Source organism: Triticum aestivum, chromosome 2A, assembly GCF_018294505.1.
Source record: "Triticum aestivum cultivar Chinese Spring chromosome 2A, IWGSC CS RefSeq v2.1, whole genome shotgun sequence".
NCBI lineage: Eukaryota > Viridiplantae > Streptophyta > Magnoliopsida > Poales > Poaceae > Triticum > Triticum aestivum.
This window is the reverse complement of record NC_057797.1, coordinates 709,580,148-709,605,436: the sequence shown is the minus strand read 5'-3', so window position 1 is coordinate 709,605,436 and position 25,289 is coordinate 709,580,148. Positions and strand designations below refer to the sequence as shown.

The following is a 25,289-nucleotide window of genomic DNA, read 5'->3' as shown; positions in this document are numbered from 1 at the left end:
TGATGATGGAGATCATGGTGTCATGCCGGTGACAAGATGATCATGGAGCTCCAAGATGGAGATCAAAGGAGCTTTGTGATATTGGCCATATCATGTCACTATTATTATTTGATTGCATGTGATGTTTATCATGTTTTTGCATCTTGTTTGCTTAGAATGACGGTAGTAAATAAGATGATCCCTCATAATAATTTCAAGAAAGTGTTCCCCCTAACTGTGCACCGTCGCGACAGTTCGTTGTTTCGAAGCACCACGTGATGATCGGGTGTGATAGATTCCAACGTTCACATACAACGGGTGTAAGACAGATTTACACATGCAAACACTTAGGTTGACTTGACGAGCCTAGCATGTACAGACATGGCCTCGGAACACAGAAGATCGAAAGGTCGAGCATGAGTCGTATAGAAGATACGATCAACATGAAGATGTTCACCGACGTTGACTAGTCCGTCTCACGTGATGATCGGACACGGCCTAGTTAACTCGGATCATGTTATACTTAGATTACAGGAGGGATGTCTATCTAAGTGGGAGTTCATTGAATAATTTGATTAGATGAACTTAATTATCATGAACTTAGTCTAAAATATTTACAATATGTCTTGTAGATCAAATGGCCAACGTAGTCCTCAACTTCAACGCGTTCCTAGAGAAAACCAAGCTGAAAGACGATGGCAGCAACTACACGGACTGGGTCCGGAACCTGAGGATCATCCTCATAGCTGCCAAGAAAGATTATGTCCTACAAGCACCGCTGGGTGACGCACCTGTTCTCCCTGCAGAACAAGACGTTATGAACGCTTGGCAGGCACGTACCGATGACTACTCCCTCGTTCAGTGCGGCATGCTTTACATCTTAGAGCCGGGGCTCCAAAAGCGTTTTGAGAGACACGGAGCATATGAGATGTTCGAAGAGCTGAAAATGGTTTTTCAAGCTCATGCCCGGGTCGAGAGATATGAAATCTCCGACAAGTTCTTCAGCTGTAAGATGGAGGAAAACAGTTCTGTCAGTGAGCACATACTCACTATGTCTGGGTTGCATAACCGCTTGACTCAGCTGGGAGTTAATCTCCCGGATGACGCGGTCATTGACAGAATCCTTCAGTCGCTTCCATCGAGCTACAAGAGCTTTGTGATGAACTTCAATATGCAGGGGATGGAAAAGACCATTCCTGAAGTATTTGCAATGCTGAAATCAGCAGAGGTAGAAGTCAAAAAGGAACATCAAGTGTTGATGGTGAATAAAACCACTAAGTTCAAGAAGGGCAAGGGTAAGAAAGCCTTCAAGAAGGACGACAAGGGAGTTGCCGCGCCCGGCAAGCAAGCTGCCAGGAAGAAGCCAAAGAATGGACCCAAGCCCGAGACTGAGTGCTTTTATTGCAAGAAAAGTGGTCACTGGAAGCGGAATTGCCCCAAATACTTAGCGGACAAGAAGGCCGGCAAAACGAAAGGTATATGTGATATACATGTAATAGATGTGTACCTTACTAGTACTCGTAGTAGCTCCTAGGTATTTGATACCGGTGCAGTTGCTCACATTTGTAACTCAAAGCAGGAGCTGCGGAATAAGCGGAGACTGGCGAAGGACGAGGTGACGATGCGCGTCGGGAATGGTTCCAAGATCGATGTGATCGCCGTCGGCACGCTACCTCTACATTTACCTACGGGATTAGTTTTGAACCTCAATAATTGTTATTTAGTGCCAAGTTTGAGCATGAACATTGTATCAGGATCTCGTTTAATACGAGATGGCTACTCATTTAAATCCGAGAATAATGGTTGTTCTATTTATATGAGAGACATGTTTTATGGTCATGCTCCGATGGTGAATGGTTTATTCTTAATGAATCTCGAGCGTAATACTACACATATTCATAGTGTGAATACCAAAAGATGTAAGATTGATAATGATAGTCCCACATACTTGTGGCACTGCCGCCTTGGTCACATAGGTGTCAAATGCATGAAGAAGCTCCATGCATATAGACTTTTAGAGTCTCTTGATTACGAATCATTTGACACGTGCGAACCATGCCTCATGGGTAAAATGACCAAGACTCCGTTCTCAGGAACAATGGAGCGAGCAACCAACTTATTGGAAATCATACATACTGATGTGTGTGGTCCAATGAGCGTTGAGGCTCGCGGTGGCTATCGTTATGTTCTCACCCTCACTGATGACTTGAGTAGATATGGGTATGTCTACTTAATGAAACACAAGTCTGAGACCTTTGAAAAGTTCAAGGAATTTCAGAGTGAGGTTGAGAATCAACGTGACAGGAAAATCAAGTTCCTGCGATCAGATCGTGGAGGAGATACTTGAGTCACGAGTTTGGCATACACTTAAGAAAATGTGGAATAGTTTCACAACTCACGCTGCCTAGAACACCTCAGCGTAATGGTGTGTCCGAACGTCGTAATCGCACTCTATTAGATATGGTGCGATCTATGATGTCTCTTGCCGATTTACCGCTATCTTTTTGGGGCTATGCTTTAGAGACTGCCACATTCACTTTAAATAGGGCTCCGTCGAAATCCGTTGAGACAACACCGTATGAATTATGGTTTGGGAAGAAACCTAAGCTGTCATTTTTAAAAGTTTGGGGATGCGATGCTTATGTCAAGAAACTTCAACCTGAAAAGCTCGAACCCAAATCGGAAAAATGCGTCTTCATAGGATACCCTAAAGAAACTATTGGGTATACCTTCTACCTCAGATCCGAAGGCAAGATCTTTGTTGCCAAGAATGGGTCCTTTCTAGAGAAAGAGTTTCTCTCGAAAGAAGTAAGTGGGAGGAAAGTAGACCTTGATGAAGTATTACCTCTTGAACCGGAAAATGGCGCAACTCAAGAAAATGTTTCTAAGGTGCCTGCACCGACAAGAGAGGAAGTTAATGATGATGATCAAGATACTTCTGATCAAGCTCCTACTGAAATTCGAAGGTCCACAAGGACACGTTCCGCACCAGAGTGGTACGGCAACCCTGTCTTGGAAATCATGTTGTTAGACAACGGTGAACCTTCGAACTATGAAGAAGCGATGGCGGGCCCGGATTCCAACAAATGGCTAGAAGCCATGAAATCCAAGATAGGATCCATGTATGAAAACAAAGTATGGACTTTGACTGACTTGCCCGTTGAGCGGCGAGCCATAGAAAATAAATGGATCTTAAAGAAGAAGACAGACGCGGATGGTAATGTGACCATCTATAAATCTCAGCTTGTCGCTAAGGGTTATCGACAAGTTTAAGGGGTTGACTACGATGAGACTTTCTCACCGGTAGCGAAGCTAAAGTCCGTCCGAATCATGTTAGCAATTGCCGCATTCTATGATTATGAAATATGGCAAATGGACGTCAAAACGGCATTCCTTAATGGTTTCCTTAAGGAAGAATTGTATATGATGCAGTCGGAAGGTTTTGTCGATCCTAAGAATGCTGACAAGGTGTGCAAGCTCCAACGCTCGATTTATGGGCTGGTGCAAGCATCTCGAAGTTGGAACATTCGCTTTGATGAGATGATCAAAGCGTTTGGGTTTACGCAGACTTATGGAGAAGCCTGCGTTTACAAGAAAGTGAGTGGGAGCTCTGTAGCATTTCTCATATTATATGAGATGACATACTTTTGATGGGAAGTGATATAGAACTCTTGGACATCATTAAGGCCTACTTAAATAAAAGTTTTTCAATGAAGGACCTTGGAGAAGCTGCTTATATATTAGGCATCAAGATCTATAGAGACAGATTAAGACGCCTCATAGGTCTTTCACAAAGCACATACCTTGATAAGATATTGAAGAAGTTCAATATGGATTAGTCTAAGAAGGGGTTCTTGCCTCTGTTGCAAGGTGTGAAATTGAGCTCAGCTCAATGTCCGACCACGGCAGAAGATATAGAAGAGATGAGTGTCATCCCCTATGCCTCAACCATAGGTTCTATTATGTATGCCATGTTGTGTACCAGACCTGATGTAAACCTTGCCGTAAGTTTGGTAGGTAGGTACCAAAGTAATCCAGGCAAGGAACACTGGACAGCGGTCAAGAATATCCTGAAATACCTGAAAAGGACTAAGGAAATGTTTCTCGTCTATGGAGGTGACGAAGAGCTCGTCGTAAAGGGTTACGTCGATGCAGCTTCGACACAGATCTGGATGACTCAAAGTCACAAACCGGATGCGTGTATATTTTGAATGGTGGGGCAGTAAGCTGGTGCAGTTGCAAGCAGAGCGTCGTGGCGGGATCTACATGTGAAGCGGAGTACATGGCAGCCTCGGAGGCAGCACATGAAGCAATTTGGGTGAAGGAGTTCATCACCGACCTAGGAGTCATACCCAATGCGTCGGGGCCAATCAAACTCTTCTGTGACAACACTGGAGCTATTGCACTTGCCAAGGAGCCCAGGTTTCACAAGAAGACCAGGCACATCAAGCGTCGCTTCAACTCCATTCGTGAAAATGTTCAAGATGGAGACATAGATATTTGTAAAGTACATACGGACCTGAATATAGCAGATCCGTTGACTAAACCTCTCCCTAGAGCAAAACATGATCAACACCAGAATTCCATGGGTGTTCGATTCATCACATGTAACTAGATTATTGACTCTAGTGCAAGTGGGAGACTGTTGGAAATATGCCCTAGAGGCAATAATAAAATCATTATTATTATATTTCCTTGTTCATGATAATTGTCTTTATTCATGCTACAATTGTGTTATCCGGAAATCGTAATACATGTGTGAATAATAGACACCAACATGTCCCTAGTAAGCCTCTAGTTGACTAGCTCGTTGATCAGCAGATAGTCATGGTTTCCTGACTATGGACATTGGATGTCATTGATAACGAGATCACATCATTAGGAGAATGATGTGATGGACAAGACCCAATCCTAAACATAGCATAAGATCGTATAGTTCATTTGCTAGAGTTTTCCAATGTCAAGTATCTTTTCCTTAGACCATGAGATCGTGTAACTCCCGGATACCGTAGGAGTGCTTTGGGTGTGCCAAACATCACAACATAACTGGGTGACTATAAAGGTATACTACGGGTATCTCCGAAAGTGTCTGTTGGGTTGACACGGATCAAGACTGGGATTTGTCACTCCGTATGACGGAGAGGTATCACTGGGCCCACTCGGTAATGCATCATCATAATGAGCTCAAAGTGACCAAGTGTCTGGTCACGGGATCATGCATTACGGTACGAGTAAAGTGACTTGCCGGTAACGAGATTGAACGAGGTATTGGGATACCGACGATCGGATCTCGGGCAAGTAACATACCGATTGACGAAGGGAATTGTATGTGGGGTTGCTTGAATCCTCGACATCGTGGTTCATCCGATGAGATCATCGAGGAGCATGTGGGAGCCAACATGGGTATCCAGATCCCGCTGTTGGTTATTGACCGGAGAGCGATCTCGGTCATGTCTACATGTCTCCCGAACCCGTAGGGTCTACACACGTAAGGTTCGGTGACGCTAGGGTTGTAGGGATATGTATATGCAGTAATCCGAATGTTGTTCGGAGTCCCGGATGAGACCCCGGACGTCACGAGGAGTTCCAGAATGGTCCGGAGGTAAAGAATTATATATAGGAAGTGCTATTTCGGCCGTCGGGACAAGTTTCGGGGTCACCGGTATTGTACCGGGACCACCGGAAGGGTCCCGGGGGTCCACCGGGTGGGGCCACCTGCCCCGGGGGGCCACATGGGCTGTAGGGGTGTGCGCCTTGGCCTATATGGGCCAAGGGCACCAGCCCCAAGAGGCCCATGCGCCAAGAGATAAGGGAAAGGAAGAGTCCTAAAAGGGGAAGGCACCTCCTAGGTGCCTTGGGGAGGATGGACTCCTCCCTGGCCGCACCCTTCCTTGGAGGAAGGGCCAAGGCTGCGCCCCCCCCTCTCCCTTGGCCCTATATATAGTGGGGGGAAGGGAGGGCAGCCACACCTAAGCCCTGGCGCCTCCATCTCCCTCTCCAACACCTCCTCCTCCTCCGTAGAGCTTGGCGAAGCCCTGACGGAGTACTGCAGCTCCACCACCACCATGCCGTCGTGCTGCTGCTGGAGCCATCTCCCTCAACCTCTCCTTCCCCCTTGCTGGATCAAGAAGAAGGAGACGTTACGCTGACCGTACGTGTGTTGAACGCGGAGGTGCCGTCCGTTCGGCGCTAGGATCTCCGGTGATTTGGATTACGTCGAGTACGACTTCCTCATCCCCGTTCTTTGAACGCTTCCGCGCGTGATCTACAAAGGTATGTAGATGCAATCCAATCACTCGTTGCTAGATGAACTCATAGATGGATCTTGGTGAAACCGTAGGAAATTTTTTGTTTTCTGCAACGTTCCCCAACAGTCAGACCTAGGCAACATGAACGCCCCACACTTGGAGACTCCGGACACCATCCTGATACTCCAGGGTGTCATAGACTCCGGGATTTCCCCCAGTACTCCGGCAAAGGGGATCGGACAAGGCTTCTTTTTGGCCTAGACCCAAGGTAATCCTTGGATACTATGGGTCGGATTGTACATCCTGATACAATGTGTAGGGTACAATAGTCCCATTCCCATGCTCGAATGCACCCACTAATTTATCATATGCACATACCAACTAATTTATCCCCTACTGAAAAGCTAAAACCAAAAGGTTAAGATTAACAAAATCACAATATGCATCTTGATGTCCAAAGGTATGGCCATTTCATTTTAGTTTTACCCTTTTTATATTTTTTGGGTATGCTATCCATTGGCATGTTGCTCACTACTAAAGAGATATTCCACTTCGTGGCAAAAAGGATGCAGAACTTGAGGTTTGATCCTATTACACAAAGATTATACTACATCCCTAACTACTCAAACAATGTATAGTCTCTCCATTACTTGTTCGTGTTAGGAGCAAGCAAACACCATCATTTAGTTTTGTATGTGAGTGCATATTCCATCATTCTGGAATACATGAACTAGGAACTGGAAAGGCTAAATATTTTTCCAAAGATTTCCCCGAAGTAATATTTCCTAATATGTGTCTTAAAGGAATATTTCCCAATATCGACAACCTAAATATTTTGCCCTTTGCTTTGAATATGTGCCAAACCTTAAGATTAACCTTGCTGGGGACCAATCCTATAGACCAACAAATTAAGGGTAGTAGATTTGTTTAACTACAAACTAACCAAGTTGTTGATCACCTACTTGGTTTTTTCGCACTAATGATAGGAACTTGACATGACTGAACTACAAATTCCTTATGAAGAAGGGGGCGAATCGTGTGGATCTATGGCGCAATAAGTGCCTCTCCTTGGGTGGCAAACTGCTACTTACTAATGTTGTGTGTCTGGTCTCCCTTTTGCATTCCATGTTGTTTTTCTTCTATCGGATGAGACTCAAAAGGCCCCCATACAAAGTTAAGGCCATTGGGGGGGGGGGGGGGAGCAGTGCTAAAGCGTACATACCACATGCTGGTAGCTGAAAGAGTTTTAGGTGCTAGGGATTTATTAACACTAAACTTATGGACATTGCTCTCATGTTGAAATGAATTATACAGCTATCCCAGCATGAGCCAGGGCTTTGGGCTGACATCTCACTTTTCTTTTCTTGAAAGAGACATTATTTCCAAGAGTTAGTATCATCATATTATCCATAATTAACATCATGAAAATATTTATTTTTTCACTGAAAAATGAGATTCCATTTACCAGATGCTTCTTGAAAACATTCACGGAGCCAGTACCATGAAAATCTTAGTTTTTTTTCCAGATAAACATGATATTTGGGAATCAGTAACGCGGTATTTACATCAAATATACCATGAAGTTATTGGTTAGCCAACCTAACTAAAATTAAGTGTCACATTTATATGATTCAAAACATGTGGCTGAAAAGCATCCGGGCATAGGTCAAACATTAGATGGTTCATGATCTACATGTCAACTTACGTTTATCTCCACATTTATAAGGTATTAAGCGTTAAATATACATGAGCAAAGTGACATCAATTTCTTTGAGACGATTAATGCAGTCAACACATAGTTACTCATATGACCACTTTACGGAAGTCATCATCATTGGCTGCTAGAGAATATAGCGTCAAAGAAATGGGAAGATCTTCGAAAACTAGCAACCATGACTTGATAGCTTGTAAATTTTAACTCTCGTTCATCATAAAATATAAAATGGCTCGATAGAGATTTTCCCTACTATTTTTCTCTAAAATAATACTCCCTCCGACGGAGGGAGTATTCTTTGTTCCTAAATAGTAGTATAAGACGTTTTGGCAGTGATTTGGTTGAGTGAGATACAAGTGGAGCTCCGATGCAATCACCGGTTAATCTAACGGTAGCACACCGCCGCCACGTCTCGTCTTGGAATTTCTCCTCCGTTATTTCGTCGTGCTGATCCAAGTCAAACGGTCTCGTCCCGTCCCGTCTTCCTCCCGTCCCCGTGGGCTCTCGACTCTCTCCGCTCCCTCTCTACCTCTCCCCGGGGGGCCGCGGCCATGGTGGAGAGGCGGCCGCGGAGGAAGCCGCTGGTGCTCGCGTCGACGCAGGCGCTCCTCGACTCGCTCCCGGGGGAGCGCCGCGGGCCGGCCCCGCCGCCGCCGGAGCCGGTGCGCCTCAGGGCCGGCGTCCTCCGCTTCCCCGACCGCCCCTCCGGCCCCGGATGCGGCGGCGAGTTCGGCGACCTCGCGTCCTTCGTCGCCCTCCCCGCGTCCGCGCTCCGCCGGCTGGCCGTCGTCACCGGCACGACGGTACGTGGTCCCGTTCGAGGTCTCTCGGATCGAATTCCGGTCCAGGGGTGGGTGTCGGTTGGATGGCCGGGCTAGGGGTTCGATCACTTGGGGGATGAATTGTGAAACATCTGGTGCTTGTAGGAGGAGTGAATTTGGTCTCGTCGACTTCGAGGGTGGTCATGCTGCATGTCTGTCTGAATAATTATGGATACATTTGGTTCCAATTAATAATTGTAGATGAACTGGGTGGCGCCTGCTGATTTCTGTAGTCTGACTGAGCTGTAGTGACAAGTATACACTCAATATGTGTAGTACTACTTTGGTGCTACAGCAATGATCTCTGTGGGCACATATATGTTACTGTAACTGATATATCTCCTGTTCGTTTTTGCAATTTTCAGCACTCAAATTGGTAGATAGGAATATCTTTTGTTGAGACTAAATGTAATAAACAGCTATTAATCTGCAGGTGCTTGTCAAGAATACCGACAACAATGTTGGGAGGATTGTCAAAGCAGTAGTATTGGATCGGCCATCCCTCGATGAGTCCAAGAGAGAGCATCCTGATCCTGAACCTGTGGCCTCAACCTCTTCCTCTGATCGTGTGATGGGATTCTTACCTACTCGTTCATTTCCAGCTAACGGCTTTGCACCCTTGGATGAAGATGTTGCTTATGTTAGCCCACTTTTGGCTTTCAACCTGGGAGTGCATGTTTCCGGTCTCAAGCTTCTTATTCAGAAAGGGGAGGAACCTTTCAAGTTTTGCTCTAAAGTTTTCGAGGATGGTTCTGCTAGTAGTGGGACTGGTATTTCTCTTCACCTAGAACTTCTCCCATGCCCACAAGTGCCTAAACATGCTTTGCACTTACGGGTTTCTGTTGTGAGGATTCCTGATTGTGGTGTGCTTGCTTCCCTAAAGATAAATTCAGCCATTGGAGGAAGTGACTACCAAGATATGATAGATCAAGCTTTAAATGAACACTTCAAGTTTGATAGGTTCCTAGCAAGCGGGGATGTGTTTTGCATACATAATGACTGGAACTGTGGCATGATCTCTTGCCTAGCGTGCAATAAGGAGAATGATAGACTGCATCCTCCTAGCATGATATACTTTAAGGTAAATTACCCACTTTTCTTCATTCAGATCCTCTTAGCTTAGTTTTGCTCTCATTTTTTATCCATAAGTATTGGGTGTTAATATTGTAATTACTCACCAGGTAACCGGCATGGAACCATCAAATGAGCCGATTCTTCGTGTTAACCGTGATCAAACAGCCCTTGTCCTTGGGGGAAGTGCTTCTGCTCCAATCCCTCCCTGCAGCTTCTTTTCTGCCAATGATGATTCAGTCCCTTTGCATGGCGAAGTAGTGGAGCAGTTAGCATCCATCATCGCACCAGCATTATGTCCTTCAAACATTTTACCGAGGATCAAGTTTTCCACTTTCTTGTACGGCCCATCAGGTTACTGCACTTTAATTGTAGTCTCATTCCTTTTCACATTTTACTACTCGACTTTGAACTGAACTTTTGTTCAAATCAAATGCTGGGGTTGCAGGATGTGGAAAAAGAACGGTAGTCAAGCATGTTGCGAACCATCTTGGTATGCATGTGGTTGAGTGTTGCTGTCATGATCTGATGACATCATCAGAAAGCGGGGCATCTGCTGCACTTGTGGCTACCTTCAAAGAAGCTCAGAAGTACTCATCTTTTTGTCCTTTGTTATCTCTACAGAAAATTAATTCCTGTTTTAGTTCGTAAACTGTTTTTTTTAGTTCGTTTTACTTTTTCCAGGCGATGGTATTTACTTTGTTTCCTTTTTTTGTCGAATATTCTTTTTTGAAGGTATTCTCCTTCTATAATACTTCTTCGCCACTTTGATGCAATTGGGAATACATCCTCCAATGAAGGCCCACAGTCTGAGCAATCTGGCATTGCAGCAAATGTTGAGTCTGTCATTAAGCAGTACACTGGACAGCGTTGGGTTGTGAAAGACTCGCTGCCAGCAAGGGATGTGATTGGAAATTCAGTAGGTCTTTGTTCCCCAAGCTTTTAGGTTTTAACAAGCCCTTAGGATATAAATTCATCTTTGTATCAACTATCAAGTACCTTATTATTGAACCTCTTTGTTTTCAGTACCTTGTGGAACCTGAATGTGTAAGCTCCGTTCAAGTTATACTAGTGGCAACTGCAGACAGTGCTGAAGGAATGCAGCAATCAATTAGGCGATGTTTCCGCCATGAGGTCAACATGAAGACTATAAATGAAGACCAGAGGAAGAACTTGATATCTGAAACACTCCATGGTGTCTCAACAGTTGCTGATGAGGTGTTTTTTGTTGTTGTTATTGAACCAGAAATGAAGTTTTATGCTTTTATTAAACTTTTGTGCTTATATGGTTTCATTTTCAGAGTATCGATGACAAGTTTGTAAAAGATATATCAGTCCAAACGTCTGGGTTCATGCCTAGGGATATACTTGCATTGGTCGCAGATGCTGGTGTGTCATTTGCGCATAAAGTTACAGTGGAGAAAAGCAGCAATGATGAGCTTGAGGATGCCCCTACCGCGAGCTCTTCTACCACTCAGAAAGAAGAAAATCATTTCTGTAAAGAAGATATTTTGTCTTCCTTAGAACGGGCTAAGAAAAGGAATCGTGCTGCATTGGGTACACCAAAAGTAAAACACTAATCCCTGGCTCCCAATATCTAACATCTTCTAGATTTCAGGCCCATCTCTGTACAACCCATGAAACCATACATGTCAGCTTTAGCTTGCTTTCTGCAAGTCCTTGATTTGGTTTTCTCTTTTGTGCTATAGGTTCCTGATGTCAAATGGGAGGATGTTGGTGGGCTTGAGGAAGTGAAGAAGGTTATTCTAGATACAATTCAGGTAAATTTTACTTAATTAATCTCTGAGCTAAGATATTGCATTCTATCGATGCAAATAAGGTTTGGTTATACCAGAAGCTGGTCATTTGGTTTGAAACTGCTAACTTGTGTTCTCTTTTGTTGGTATTCAGTTACCTCTGTTGTACAAGCACCTTTTTTCTTCTAAATTGCCAAAGCGATCAGGTGTCCTGTTATATGGACCTCCAGGCACTGGGAAGGTAGGTGTAGTGAGTTTTATACTTCTTTTGAATTTCATTCCCATTTGTCAAGATATAGCTGTATCCAACAGCAACATGATACATGCTCACTAGGATGTTTTCTTCTGTATTCTTAGACATTACTGGCGAAAGCAGTAGCAACTGAGTGCTCATTAAACTTTCTTAGTGTAAAAGGTCCAGAACTGATAAACATGTATGTTGGAGAATCAGAGAAGAATGTCAGGGACATCTTTGAGAAGGTATATCCATCTGCACAAGCCACGTAATTGCCATGAAAATATGCACATATACTTAAGTTTTCAGTTTTTCACTGTCAATTTCAGGCTAGATCAGCACGCCCATGTGTAATTTTCTTCGATGAACTTGATTCCCTTGCTCCTGCACGAGGATCCTCTGCAGATTCTGGAGGTGTGATGGATAGAGTGGTTTCTCAGGTATAATTAACTTCATCAATGAGGTGGTGACTGGCTGTCTCAGTTTTCCCTCTTTATTTTCAATGTTAGGGTCATCTAATTCACTTTCCCCTTTTATCTCTTTATTACTAGTTGCTGGTGGAGATTGATGGGTTAAGTGATAACAGCCAGGTTATTTCCTCATTTATGATATGCCTTTTTTTAACCTATATTCTCAAGATGCAGTAACATTAAAGGAAACCATTTTCCAAATTATTCTCTAGGACCTCTTCATTATTGGGGCTACCAATAGGCCTGACCTTCTTGATTCTGCACTTCTCCGCCCTGGCCGATTTGATAAGCTTCTCTACATTGGTGTAAATACTGAAGCATCATACAGGGAAAGGTAGTCATCGGTAGTTCTTTCTTTCACCAAATTTCAGCTTCGTTTCAACTAAACTATGATCTCCCTATAATTGTTATGCAGGATACTGAAAGCACAGACTCGCAAGTACAAACTACACGAGAATGTATCTCTCTTGTCGATTGCTCAGCACTGTCCTCCAAACTTCACTGGTGCCGATATTTATGCATTATGCGCGGATGCATGGTTTCATGCTGCTAAGCGTTCCGTGAGTAGCTGTACATCCCTGCTGCCGCACATTATGTTTTTCATAGCTGCGCTCTGTCGGACTTACACGCTTTATTTGAAGGTCAAAACGCTTGAAGCTGATCCTTCGAGAAATAACGACGCCGGTGCAGAAGAAGTCATTGTCGAGACTGAAGATTTTATGACGGTAATATTCAAATCATTTTTCAGAAAGCACAATAAAAATCTCTTCGGTCGTATCTTAGGAGTTTAACTAGTTCTCATATTACGCAGGTGTTGGGTGATATCTCGCCGTCATTGTCAATGGAGGAGTTGCAAAACTATGAACAGCTGAGGCAGAAGATCGAAGGACCTTCTAGATGATGTTTGCTAAGACACTTTACTAGAAAAAGTGTTCCTTTCACCTCCCAACTAATCAACTATTGCCTGAGTGCACAGCCCTCAACTTTTTTGTTTCGAGTTGAGTTGGAAATAATAAATTGTTGCCAAAGCATCCCAAGCTCCTTCCGTGAATGGCTCGATGGTTTCTCCTTGCACAATTTCACTGCATTTGACCTCGTGTTGGATGCACCTGCCAGTTAAGAATTTGCCATGTTTTCTAGTTTTACCGAGCAGGGATGTAAAACCCTGAAAAATACTGTATACTATATAACCGAATTTTGAGAAGTAGGTTGTATATAGCTTAATAAAGTGTGATGATGTCATAAGTTCAATAAATACATTCAGGATCTACGTAAACTACAATGCAAAAGTTTCAAAGATGAAATTACAACAGTACACTACTTTACGTTTTTCCATTCCATGATAGTCCCAGTCACGTTATTCTAGCTTATTATTAAAAACCTCACTAGAATTTTTATTTGGATTGTCTACAAAATTAGTAGGACATAAGACATGGAAAAATTGTAACACAAATACAATTATATTGTTCTAACATGCCTAATCACCAGGGGAAAAAAGGTGTAGGACAAAATAAAGAGCATAATTCCTAAAAAAAAAGAGAATAAGATTGATTTTTTTTAACACAGTACAAACGCAAGCGCTCATACATACATGCATACACTCACCCCTATGAACGCACACCCTAGTCCTATGAGCACCTCCGAGAGGCATATTATCTTGAGATTTACGAAGTCATCCAACCATAGGTTGGTTCCCGAATAAGATCGATTTGATTGTTTGAAAATGCATAGGGAGTTCAAATGGGTGAGAGTTTATGTACCTCAGTTGTGATGGGCGTGCCCGAGCTCTTATCGTTAGTCGAGTTAAAGCTTATGGGGTTGATATAGGTTCATGGTAATGCCGATGAGTTGCTCTGCACCATACAGCCACCCTCCTAACCATCGAACCACCTGTTGGTTCACCGAGGCAAGGGACACGAAAAATGTCTGTTTTCAGTTACGACGAACGGTGCACTCATTTCTTGACATTGTCTGTTTTCAGGTTGCTTACCGCATTGGATAAAAATACGCTAAAAGGAAATTATCTGCTCTCTGGAGCCAAATTAAGTCTCCCTCTTTTGCCGTAACTTCCTTTCTCCTCCGTCCTGATTTCCCGTGCCTTTCCTTCCTCTTTCCTCGCGAGTCGTCTACTACCGTCGTGGCTCTCAACCCCTCCCGTAGTCCAGTCCACCACCGGCCGGATGCCCTAGAGCTCTGCCGCAACCGTGCCGTGCATCGTAAGCGTCATCGCCGACGCCTCCATCCCGCTGCGCGCTCCCACCCCCTCCACCAACACCCTCCGCCTCTCACGCGCGCGCGTGGCCACGATCACGCGCAGTTACCGTACGTTCTTCCTCTCCGCCGTCGCCACCTTGCGGTTTTGAACCAAACATTACCACCTTGGTGCGCGCGGCAGTTGCACTCATTTGCTACTCCCTCCGTTCCTAAATACTTGTCTTTCTAGAGATTTTAACAAGTGACTACATACGGCGCAAAATGAGTGAATCTACACTTTAAAATATGTCTACATACATCCGTATGTTGAGTCCATTTAAAATGCCTAGAAAGACAAGTATTTGGGAACGGAGGGAGTAGAATTTTAGTATACTTCTTCTCCTGGATGCTGTGTTCACGATTGATCGTCCTATCTTTGGCAGAATTAAATTGTGGCGTGATCTCTCTCTCGCTCCCCATCTGAACCATGTATATCAAGAAGGTAACTCTGCTGGGCAACTGCCGTCATATCACTGCTTCATCTTGACGTAATTAATGGCTGTCTACGCAGGTGGTAATTCAAGGGTTTAAGAGCTACAGGGAGGAGACCTCAACTGACCCTTTCAGCCCCAAAGTTAACGTAGTTGGTAATCCAAACATATTCCTCCCTGTAATTAACCAACTTGGCTAGCTATAGAGTACCGAGGTTCTTCTCGGTTAAAAAGCTGGTTCATGGCTAACTTAAATGCTGTTTCTATCAGCCCGTCAATCAAATTGGCAACTTGCAGACTTGTAGCAATGATCAACACTACAGTAGTTGTTAATCCAAGAATCAATTCAATGTCTAATTGCTACTCTGAGTTTTAGCAATCTCCTCTAAACTTGCGTACACGGTTCAAATTAAATTAATTAAATGTGTTCCTCCAATGATTTTTGTTGGTTAAAACATATTAGTCTTCTGTGCCTCCATTATTGGCATGATGGTACTGATTTCAAATCTTTCCCGATTGACACATCGGTGAAGTATCAAATTTTAATTCTAAGTATGATAGAAATCCACTTCGGAGTCCACTGCATAATTTTGTGCTCTTAATGAATTTCATTGATTTAACTGTTTGTTGCAGTTGGTGCAAATGGATCTGGCAAATCGAACTTTTTCCACGGTAATATTTTCAAACGCACGGTTATGCTGAATTACTATTCTTGCTTATGCTTGTTGACACTTACATGCTGCTTTCTTCCTAATTTGGCCATGATAAATGCTCTAGCTATACGCTTTGTCCTAAGCGACATGTTTCAGAACCTGCGCAGTGAGGATAGGGGAGCTCTTCTCCATGTATGTCTCGTCTTTTCTTCGATCAAATCTGAATAGTCGAAACAAGTGACTGGTGTTTGATACTGGTGTCCATTTCCAGGAAGGTGCTGGACACTCGGTTATATCTGCCTTTGTCGAGATACTGTTTGATAATTCGGACAACCGTATTCCAGTAAGTCCTCTGATTTATTCAGCATGAGTGTGTGCAAATCATTACAGATACTACTTTCCTCTCCACCTATATGGCTGCTCTAGAGACTCAGAAGATCCTCTAAACTGTACAATTTCCTGCAGGTTGATAGAGAAGAGGTACGCCTGCGGAGGACGGTTTCTTCAAAGAAGGATGAATACTACCTGGATGGGAAACATGTTAGGTACTCCTTCCGTCCGAAAAAGCTTGTCCCAAGTTTGTCCCTCAAATGGATGTATCTAGCACTAACTTGGTGATAGATACATCCATTTGAGGGCAAGCTTTTTCGGACGGAGTATGTCTTATGATATACACTGGTTAGTAGTGTTGTATCTTGTCGCTTGCTGAGACCCACTTGTTGCTACCATGTTCAGTAAAACTGAAGTCATGAACCTGCTGGAGAGTGCTGGCTTCTCTCGTTCTAATCCATACTATATTGTCCAGCAGGGGAAGGTAAATATTGTTTTCATCTGATTGTTCCTGTGATGTGTCCAAATATGATATTAACAAAGTTTTCATGTGTAGATTGCATCCCTTACTCTAATGAAGGATTCTGAGCGACTGGATCTTCTCAAAGAGATTGGCGGTACGCGTGTTTATGAAGATAGGCGTCGGGAGAGCTTGAAAATATTGCAAGAGACAGGCGAGTTTAAATCACCAAAAAATATCTGTATATTTTTTCTATGTGTTGAGACGTCCATTAATTATTTGATTAACAGCCCATAAAAGGAAGCAGATTGGTCAAACTGTCCACTACCTGGAGGAAAGATTGAGAGAACTTGATGAAGAGAAAGACGAACTAGTGAAGTACCAGGAGCTGGACAAAGAAAGAAGATCACTTGAGTATAATCTGTTGGACCATGAACTGAATGATACTAAAAACGAATTAGTTTCAGTAAGTCTTTCCCTTCTGTTACATAGTTTCACCTTGGATATTATTATGTTCTATCAGGTAAATTTGAATAGTCTCATTACAAAATGATTGAAGGCTGAACACATCATTAACATTTCCCACTCAAACGATCACCTGAGTATCACTGTTTGACTGTCTTCCACAATTGTTGGAGCTCCTCATCAATGCTCAGAAAACTCGAGTCTAGAAAACTAGAAATACTATATGAAGCATAGTGACACATAACATGAGCTCCCACTTTTGTGGACTTATGAATTAAGTGACACAACAAAAACAAAAATAAATATTGAAGACAAACAATTGTTAATGGATGATATTCTCCATTTCCTTTGTTGAACAACACCTGTATTCCTTCAGTAGCATTTCTGGAAATGTGTAAGATGCTTCTCCGCACAGTCTTGTAAGCATTCTCATGCTGTGCCATAATACACGCTCTATCAATTTGAATGTTAACTCCATGGATCTTAGCCATTGCACAAGGCATTGTCTCCAAAAGGAGATACCCTAGATCCAACCTATTTAAAACATCGATCCTGTTGTATAATGTAATGCTTATTCTACTCACTTCATTTGATTTGTCTCTTGTTAGATGGATGATGATCGAAGAAAATTTTCTGAAATGTTGTCTAATGCGGATGATGAAGTGGCAGATGTACGTGAGAAGGTCAAGAGTTTTGATAAAGAAATAGAAGTCTGTACAGAAGGGATAGATGAAATCAAGTCTCAAAAGGAAGATGCCGAGAAGAAGCGTACTAAAGCACTAAAGCTAGTTACTCAGATTGAACTGGATCTGAGAGATATAGAAGACAGAATTTCAAATGAAAAACGAGCAAAGGTATTCCGCACTTTTAGATTTCTCATGGATTTGAGTAATTTTGTTTTGTTTCCACACTAAAAGGATTCGATCGTTAGGATGAAGCTGCGAAGGATTTACACAGTATGAGGAAAGAGAGTGAAAGGTCAAATTCTGAATTGGCCGAAATTAGTAATGCACACCAGGCCAAATTGCAGGAAGAGGAGGAGATGTCAAAAAGGTAAAACATAACAGATAAATTTTACCTGTTGATGGATATTCATTTTGACACGTCACACTTTGTGGGGATAGCATAACGGACCGCGAGAAGCAGCTGAGCGTATTGTACCAAAAGCAGGGGAGGGCAACTCAGTTTAAGAATGAGGCTGCCAGAGATAAGTGGCTTCAGAAAGAAATTCATGATCTCGAGCGTGTACTTTCATCAAATAAAAAGCAGGTACTGAACCAGTGACCTGTTTGATGCTTCAAGTTTCATTCTGGACCTTTGTTTTGATGTGCTACTCTACTCATCAATTGGATTTTCTGTTATGACAGGAAAGCTTACTCGAAGAAGAGATTCAGAAACTTACAGGTGAAATTAATAGCTTGACGAACTACATCGAGTCTCGGAGAAGTGAATCCGGCAAGTTAGAGTCTGCTCTTGCAAACAGACAAAAGGATTATAATGACTTTATGCAGCAGAAAGATGCACTTCAAGATGAAAGGAAGTGCGCACATTTCTTAACATCTACAACTTTGTGATTTGATTGAAGATGTGTTGCTTTAGACTTTATATACTAAGTAGAAAGTAAATGTCACAGATCATTGTGGAAGCAGGAAAATAGCGTAACAGCTGAAATCGATAGGCTAAAGGAAGATATTGTGAAGGCACAGAAGAGTCTTGACTATGCCACACCCAGGGTATGCCAAATGTATCATTTTGTACATATTTTTTGTTAATTAATACGTATTAATTAGTGGTTCTGATGTATTACTTTCCAAGGGTTTCTATTATTATTCCTATGTACGTACTTGCATATTGCATATCACGTATACACATCTATAAATGATTCCAGGACAGGATGCCGTATTATAACTGAAAAAAAATTATATTCTCTAGTTTGATTGTGCATTGCTTGGTTGTTTCAACTACAAAATTTCAATGATTTTTATTTTATAATGTTGCTGCTGGTTAGCCTGATTCTTGAGAATGCGATATACTGATGTGTGTTCACTCTAGTGAGGCATTCTTACTGATGCTGGTTCATGCTAGTCAGGAACATATAAACAACCTCCAATTGTTGAATAAGAAATCAAAAATACTCTCCTAGGGACGCAAGCAGTCGGGCCGGTGGACAATACCATAATACAATGTAGTGTTAATTTTAGGCAAGTGATCAGAAAATTATGAGCTAATTGGTAAGTTCAGCGGGACGAAGAGGAATGCCTCTTGCACCCCTAGTAAGAACAGACGTACACAGATTCTGCAATATATAGTACAGCAAAAACCTGATTTTGTTTTGCAATTTGCGTTTAGTATCTTCGGATTTTAAGTTACGGATCACCTCTTTTGGCATATACTGTAGCATTGCTAATTGTTCTCTGCAAGGACCGCTTAAAAGCTATTTTTGCATGGTGCTAATTCTGTTTTCTTCCACAGGATACCAGGAGAGGCCTGAATTACGCTAGCAAAATAGTCAGGGAACGTGGTTTGAAAGGAGTTTTTGGTCCAGTAATAGAACTAATTGACTGCGAAGAGAAGTTTTTTACAGCTGTTGAGGTCGCTGCTGGAAATAGGTCCTCAACTGCCCTCTTATCTTGAATCCCTTTCCCTCCATTTCACCATTTACTGTTGAATAACCTACTCTTTACTGATGTGAATTAGCTTGTTCCATGTGGTGGTTGCAAATGACGACATATCAACGGATATAATTGATATATGGAGGAAAGGTAAAGATGGACCTTCATCAGACAAAGAGGAAGATAGAGATGGACGGGTGACTTTCATACCACTGAACAGAGTGTACGCTCCGCGCGTCAATATTCCACAAAGTTCTGATTTTGTTCCACTGTTGAAGAGGTTAAAGTACCGTGCCGAGCATCGCCCCGCTTTTGAACTGGTGATTCAAGTTTTTTCTGTTATTTTCTCCTTCCAATACATCTTTTATTGGGCTATCATGGTTAATTTAGTTCAGGCTCTACTATTCTGGTCAATTTTACCCTTAGTTTGCGTTGAATGCCTCCTTTTTGTTGTCATCTCGTGTATCCATCTTGCCTTTGTTTGCTTGGTGTCTTGGCACCCAAAAAAATCTCTCGAGTTACAAGTGCCATGTCAAATTATCTAATAGTTGTATATGAATATCCTTGTTCGGTGATGTCTTGCATATGTCCTTGATATTGAAAATTTACACTATAGATACTATAATTTGGTCTAAACATCATCATAATCTCAACAAATAGTCCTAAAATAGCATTAACTTGTCAGATAACTAGTGTTAAGTACATAGTAAAAATTATTTTGCATTACTGGAAGGGGGGGGGGGGTGCTTCCATGGCACCCAAGGGTGTCAGTTGGAGTCTTATTAAAAACTATATAATAAGGTCTTGTGTTGCTTCGAAATATTGGTCTCTTCATTCCCATGTTTCCATTTGTGCATGTTTACCTTTTAGAGCACTTTTTTAGGGTGGTTATGGCATTTCTACATGCTTACCAGTGACCCATCCTCATCCATATTAAGTAGCTTCACTCCTACAATCACCTAGGCTAGATTTTTTGGTAACTTATTATTTCAAAGTTGCACTTCTTTTCACCTTCATACAATCCATTTTTAGCTAACTTTGAAACTTCTGTCAGATTTTTGGTAGGACAGTTATATGCCGGGACCTGGAAACTGCGACCAGGGTTGCACGCAGCAATGATCTAGATTGCATCACACTTGATGGTAGCTCTAAACTCTTCCTCTTGACTTGTCCTTGTAATGATATTATTGTTAACACATAAATCGACACTCCGATTATTCTCAGGTGATCAAGTTTCAAGTGATGGTGGTATGGCAGGAGGTTTCTTTGACTATAGGCGCTCAAGATTGAAGTATGTAAAAATAATTAGGGACAATAAAACAACAATCCAGGAAAAGACAGTGCATCTGCATAATCTGGGAAAAGAGCTGCAAGATATCCTGCTTTGGTTTAATGATATTCCTATTTCTCCTGCAAGAGTCTAGTGCAAAGACTACATGTTCTTTCCTTGTAGTACGTCCGCTGCAGCTAAATATACATCTGCTAGTGCTTCTTACCGCAGGCCTGGCGGGCAAAATAGTTCAGGTTTTTCATTCCACATTTTAATCTGAGATTCGTTGCTTGCATTGGAGCTCATTGTCACTATTTACATAGAAATAAGTATGAACCCTACATAGGTTTAACCACTATTGCAGAATGATCTGGTGTTTGTGCCGCCTTACACTTGATCAAAGCATATGGATGTGTGCGTACTCAGTTACCAGTACACCACAGTTTACTGAAACTTATGACTTCATGTTGCTTGCTTCTATTTTGTTTGCTCCATGTCCAAAATAAACTTCATGTTGGTTGCTTCTATTTTGTTGGCTCCATGTCCAAAATAATTTGAATGTGTGAAGAAAATTTGATAAGTTCTCCAGATGTTTACTGTTTATCTGCAAGAAAACTCTTATACATCCACGAGTTCTCTTTCTTAACTTCCCATACATATAGATAGAAAAATTATGGATTTAGTTACCAAACATCAACAAGTGGATGCCGAACGTGATCATGCCAAGTCGGAGTTGGAACAGTTTAAGGATGATATTACCAGGGCAATGAAGCAAAAAGGATTACTTGAGAAAGCCCTTGGAAAGAAGGTACTTAATCAGTTCTACTTTGTTTCTTCATTGCTGATGGTAGACTCCCCTTCTTTTTTTGTTAAGGAGTATTATTAGTATTGGTCTAGATGTCCTTACATATGTGAATCCTTATTTACTCCTGCTGTAATTGTGTCTGGAATGTAGCCTTAGCCTTATAGTTTCTACCTTGCAGGAAAAATCACTCGACAACATCCGCAACCAAATTGAGCAAATCCAATCTGGCATTGCAACGAAAAATAATGAGATGGGAACAGAACTGATTGACCAGCTAACATCAGAAGAAAGAGATCTCCTTTCGCGATTGAATCCTGAAATTGCTGCATTGAAGGAGAAGTTTCTCTTGTGTAAAAACAATCGCATTGAGGTTGTCTAATGAAGCTTTGTAACCATGCTTGTACAGAAGCAGAAGTCTATTAGCTCTAACAAAAGTGAAAATTATTATGTAATACAGATTGAAACAAGAAAAGAAGAACTGGAGACCAATTTATCAACTAATCTGACGAGGCGTCAAGAAGAGCTGGAAGCGATAATTTCATCTGCAGATTCTGAAGCCTTGTCTCTTGAAGTCAAATCAAAAGAGCAACAGCTGAAACAGTCGAAGAGCAATCTTGATGAGTTGACTACACTTCTGCAGGGTATATCAGCATCAGTTGACTTTTCTTCCACTTTTGTGTTTTACTAGATGGAGATGCGCCTTAACCCTTAAATGATATTTAATTTGGGCAGCTAATATTGATGCAATTAATGACTTTATGGGAAAGATGGAGCAACTGAAAAAACAAAGGGATGATCTGAAGGTAACTTATACAGAAAGATTGTTTTCCGGGGTTTTAATTTGTATAATGTTGACTTGTTATATAACGTGTACATATGAAACACAGGTGGTTCAAGCTAATTTGGAGCAGACTGTGCAAGATGCAGCGAACGACTTGGAACAGTTGATGAACAGAAGGAGAATGCATCTGGCCAAGCAAGCAGAGTGTATGAAAAAGATGCGAGATTTGGGCTCGTTGCCCGCTGATGCTTTTGAAAAGTATGTTTCCATTTTTCTTAAGCTGCTAAAATTGCTGAGTCAGTTGCACAATGTGGAGCCCTTTTTTTCGTATGGTTCATTATCATGTACTAGTGATTATCAGCACATAAATAAGGCGGTGCGATGATACCGTGTTAGCTCATCTTTTTTCCTGGCAAAAATATAGGTACAAGGGAAAAGATAGGCTGCTGCTGCAGAAGCTGCTTCATGACCGCAATGAGCAGTTGAAGCAATTTAGTCATGTCAACCAAAAGGCTCTTGACCAGTATGTGAACTTCAATGAACAACGCGATCAACTGCGGAGAAGACGGGATGAACTTGCCCTTGGTGACAAGGTAAGCTTTTTGATCAGTAAAACCTGTTTCCATTATGATCATCCTAAGCCTGTAATCTCATAAAATCTGCTGCTTGGAATGGCAGAAAATTCGAGACTTGATATCGCTTTTAGACCAAAAAAAGGATGAATCGATCGAACGCACATTTAAAGGAGTTGCAAGGCACTTCCGCGAAGTGTTCTCTGAATTAGTGCAAGGTGGCCATGGAGCCTTGGTTATGATGAAGAAAAAGGTTTCTTTTCCTTTGTTTGCCCACCAACCTTTGTTCTATTTCTTGCACTTTTGGCTTCTTATCCATTATGTATACTTCTTTATAAGAAGAATCTTCTTAATCTTTTGGGGTTTCTCTGAACACTCTGATTTTTGTTATTTCACATGTGTGTTTGAAAGATAAATTATATTCTCAGACTTCCTAACTCCCCTCGATTTTTGTAGGATGGTGATGCCGAGGACGATGACAATGATGAGGACGGGCCACGTGAAGCAGATCCTAAAGGGAGAATCGACAGATACATTGGCGTGAAAGTCAAGGCATGTGTTCTTTGCAGAGGTCTTCTATGCATTCATGAAATATATTCTAACCCCATCATAAAAATCCAGATGATGTTGTGATGCTATTCCTGAATTATTATGGTGATCGCGCCCTGTTTGGATGATCGTGCTCAATCACGTTTCAGGTTTCCTTCACTGGCAAGGGAGACACTCAGTCCATGAAACAGTTGTCCAGGGGACAGAAGACAGTGGTGGCATTGACACTGATCTTTGCCATCCAACGATGTGATCCGGCTCCGTTCTACCTCTTCGACGAGATCGACGCCGCTCTGGATTCTCAGTACAGAACAGCCGTCGGCAGTATCCTTAATTTTTTTCTTTGGCTTGACTGTTTATCATCACCATAGAAGAATCTTGATGTGCCTGTTTTTCTAACCAAGTCTCTGTAATATTTGTTCAAATGTTCATCGCGTTCGGAGGAAGCTTATTGATGTTTTCCTTAAGTGTTGCTGTAGATGTGGTGCGACGTCTGGCTGACATGGCGGACACCCAGTTCATCGCAACCACATTCAGGCCAGAGATTCTGAAAGTTGCGGATAAGATATACGGTGTGGCGCACAAGAGCAGAGTGAGCTACATCGACGTGGTATCCAAGGAGCAAGCGCTGGACTTCATTGAGCAGGACCAGGCGCAAAATGCCAGCTGAGGAAAGGTGCCTTGGGAGTGTTTCAGACTCTGGACATACTTATACTGTAGGCCACAGTTGATGTAGTTGTGTATATGAACTTGTTTAGGCATGCTTAGGGATCACGTACGTGTTTGTTCATGGGAGATTCGCAGTGTTCTTCTTCGAGTACTGTACCCTACTGATTATCCTTTATGTTGTTTTGCTTAAGTGGGTTCCACGAATGGCGCTCTGGAGTTAGCAGCATGTTTCTTTGTTGGTTGAATGTCACTACGCGACGTCTTCATCTTCTTAATGTGAAAAGTATCAGGAACCCTCCCTCTCCTCTCGCGACCGCGTCGCCCCCGCGGGCGACCGGCCGCGCGCGACCTCCTCCTCCTCCAGCCCCCCTCTCCCCTTCCTCCCCGCCACCATCGCTGGCACCCGCGGCCGGCCTGGCCCCGGGGACGCTGGTGGCGGCGGCCCCCTGACCTTCCCTCCCGGTGGCTCTCCGGCATGGGGCGGAGCTGCACCGAGGGGTGCTCCTAGGCAGCAGCGGTCTGGCTGGCGGCGGGGTTCCCCGGCACTGCGTGGGCAGGCGGCTGGGCGGTGGCGCCGTCGTTGGCGGCGGGGTGGCACAGCGGTGCGGCCTGGCGGCGGCTCTCGGCCCAGATCTGGGCCCGGGACGGGTCTGCGGCGTGACTCCCGGGAGGCGGGGGAGCGGCGATGAACGGCGGGGTGCTGGCAGCGCCGACGCCAGCCTGCTGCAGCGTGGCCGGCGGGGTTTAGCGGGCCTGGCCGGGCTAGGGGTGGCGTGGTATGCCCCGCTGCCATGTCCAGTCGGCTACCGCGACGGCACGACGGCGGTGGAGGTGGTTCCCTCCCGCTCGGCCTTGGTGATGCTGCTCCCGTCGCTTGGTTCTTCTCTCCGGTCCTCTTGGCCTCGTGTTGATGCTCGCAGTGAGACGACGTGGGTGGCGGCGCAACCGTGATGGCGCATGGTGTTGGGCTGTGGTTTGGTTGGTCGGCTCCGGCTGGACGGTGGAGTTTGGAGTGCGGGAGAAATCCTTGCCGGTTCATCCGGCTCCGATGCGGTGACACCGGCGGGTGCCACTATTCCTTCTTGGAGGGTGTCGGTAGTAGCCATCCCCCACCTCCCTCCGCGTACTGTGGGAAACCCTAGGA

The 25,289-nt window shown here is 43.2% G+C and overlaps 2 protein-coding genes across 4 annotated transcripts; both read left to right on the top strand.

The window, feature by feature from the left end:
• The first annotated feature begins 8,411 nt into the window (after window positions 1-8,411).
• Window positions 8,412-13,563, top strand: LOC123190423 (peroxisome biogenesis protein 6). Its single transcript, XM_044603060.1, has 16 exons — window positions 8,412-8,744; window positions 9,196-9,843; window positions 9,944-10,187; window positions 10,282-10,423; window positions 10,569-10,752; window positions 10,860-11,051; window positions 11,135-11,401; window positions 11,543-11,614; window positions 11,745-11,831; window positions 11,948-12,070; window positions 12,155-12,265; window positions 12,377-12,415; window positions 12,508-12,629; window positions 12,711-12,855; window positions 12,937-13,020; window positions 13,107-13,563. Exons 1-16 carry the CDS (start codon window positions 8,493-8,495, stop codon window positions 13,194-13,196), a joined length of 2,802 nt encoding a protein of 933 aa, XP_044458995.1. The 5' UTR covers window positions 8,412-8,492; the 3' UTR covers window positions 13,197-13,563.
• Window positions 13,564-14,362: 799 nt separating this feature from the next.
• On the top strand, window positions 14,363-24,345 carry LOC123186087 (structural maintenance of chromosomes protein 3). 3 transcript variants are annotated; one of them, XM_044597883.1, is made up of 29 exons: window positions 14,363-14,677; window positions 14,932-14,990; window positions 15,060-15,135; window positions 15,613-15,651; window positions 15,757-15,824; window positions 15,904-15,975; window positions 16,098-16,177; window positions 16,368-16,446; window positions 16,519-16,636; window positions 16,713-16,888; window positions 17,496-17,741; window positions 17,819-17,940; window positions 18,012-18,156; window positions 18,255-18,427; window positions 18,521-18,620; window positions 19,360-19,496; window positions 19,585-19,819; window positions 20,554-20,641; window positions 20,724-20,873; window positions 21,426-21,577; window positions 21,753-21,944; window positions 22,032-22,215; window positions 22,307-22,377; window positions 22,462-22,613; window positions 22,780-22,948; window positions 23,034-23,180; window positions 23,384-23,479; window positions 23,626-23,800; window positions 23,956-24,345. In XM_044597883.1, exons 2-29 carry the CDS (start codon window positions 14,976-14,978, stop codon window positions 24,144-24,146), a joined length of 3,648 nt encoding a protein of 1,215 aa, XP_044453818.1. In that variant the 5' UTR covers window positions 14,363-14,677; window positions 14,932-14,975; the 3' UTR covers window positions 24,147-24,345. The 3 variants fall into 3 exon arrangements, with proteins under 3 accessions (XP_044453818.1, XP_044453817.1, XP_044453816.1); XM_044597882.1 differs by having other exon boundaries at window positions 14,363-14,617; window positions 15,613-15,824; XM_044597881.1 differs by having other exon boundaries at window positions 15,613-15,824.
• The last annotated feature ends 944 nt before the right edge of the window (window positions 24,346-25,289 follow it).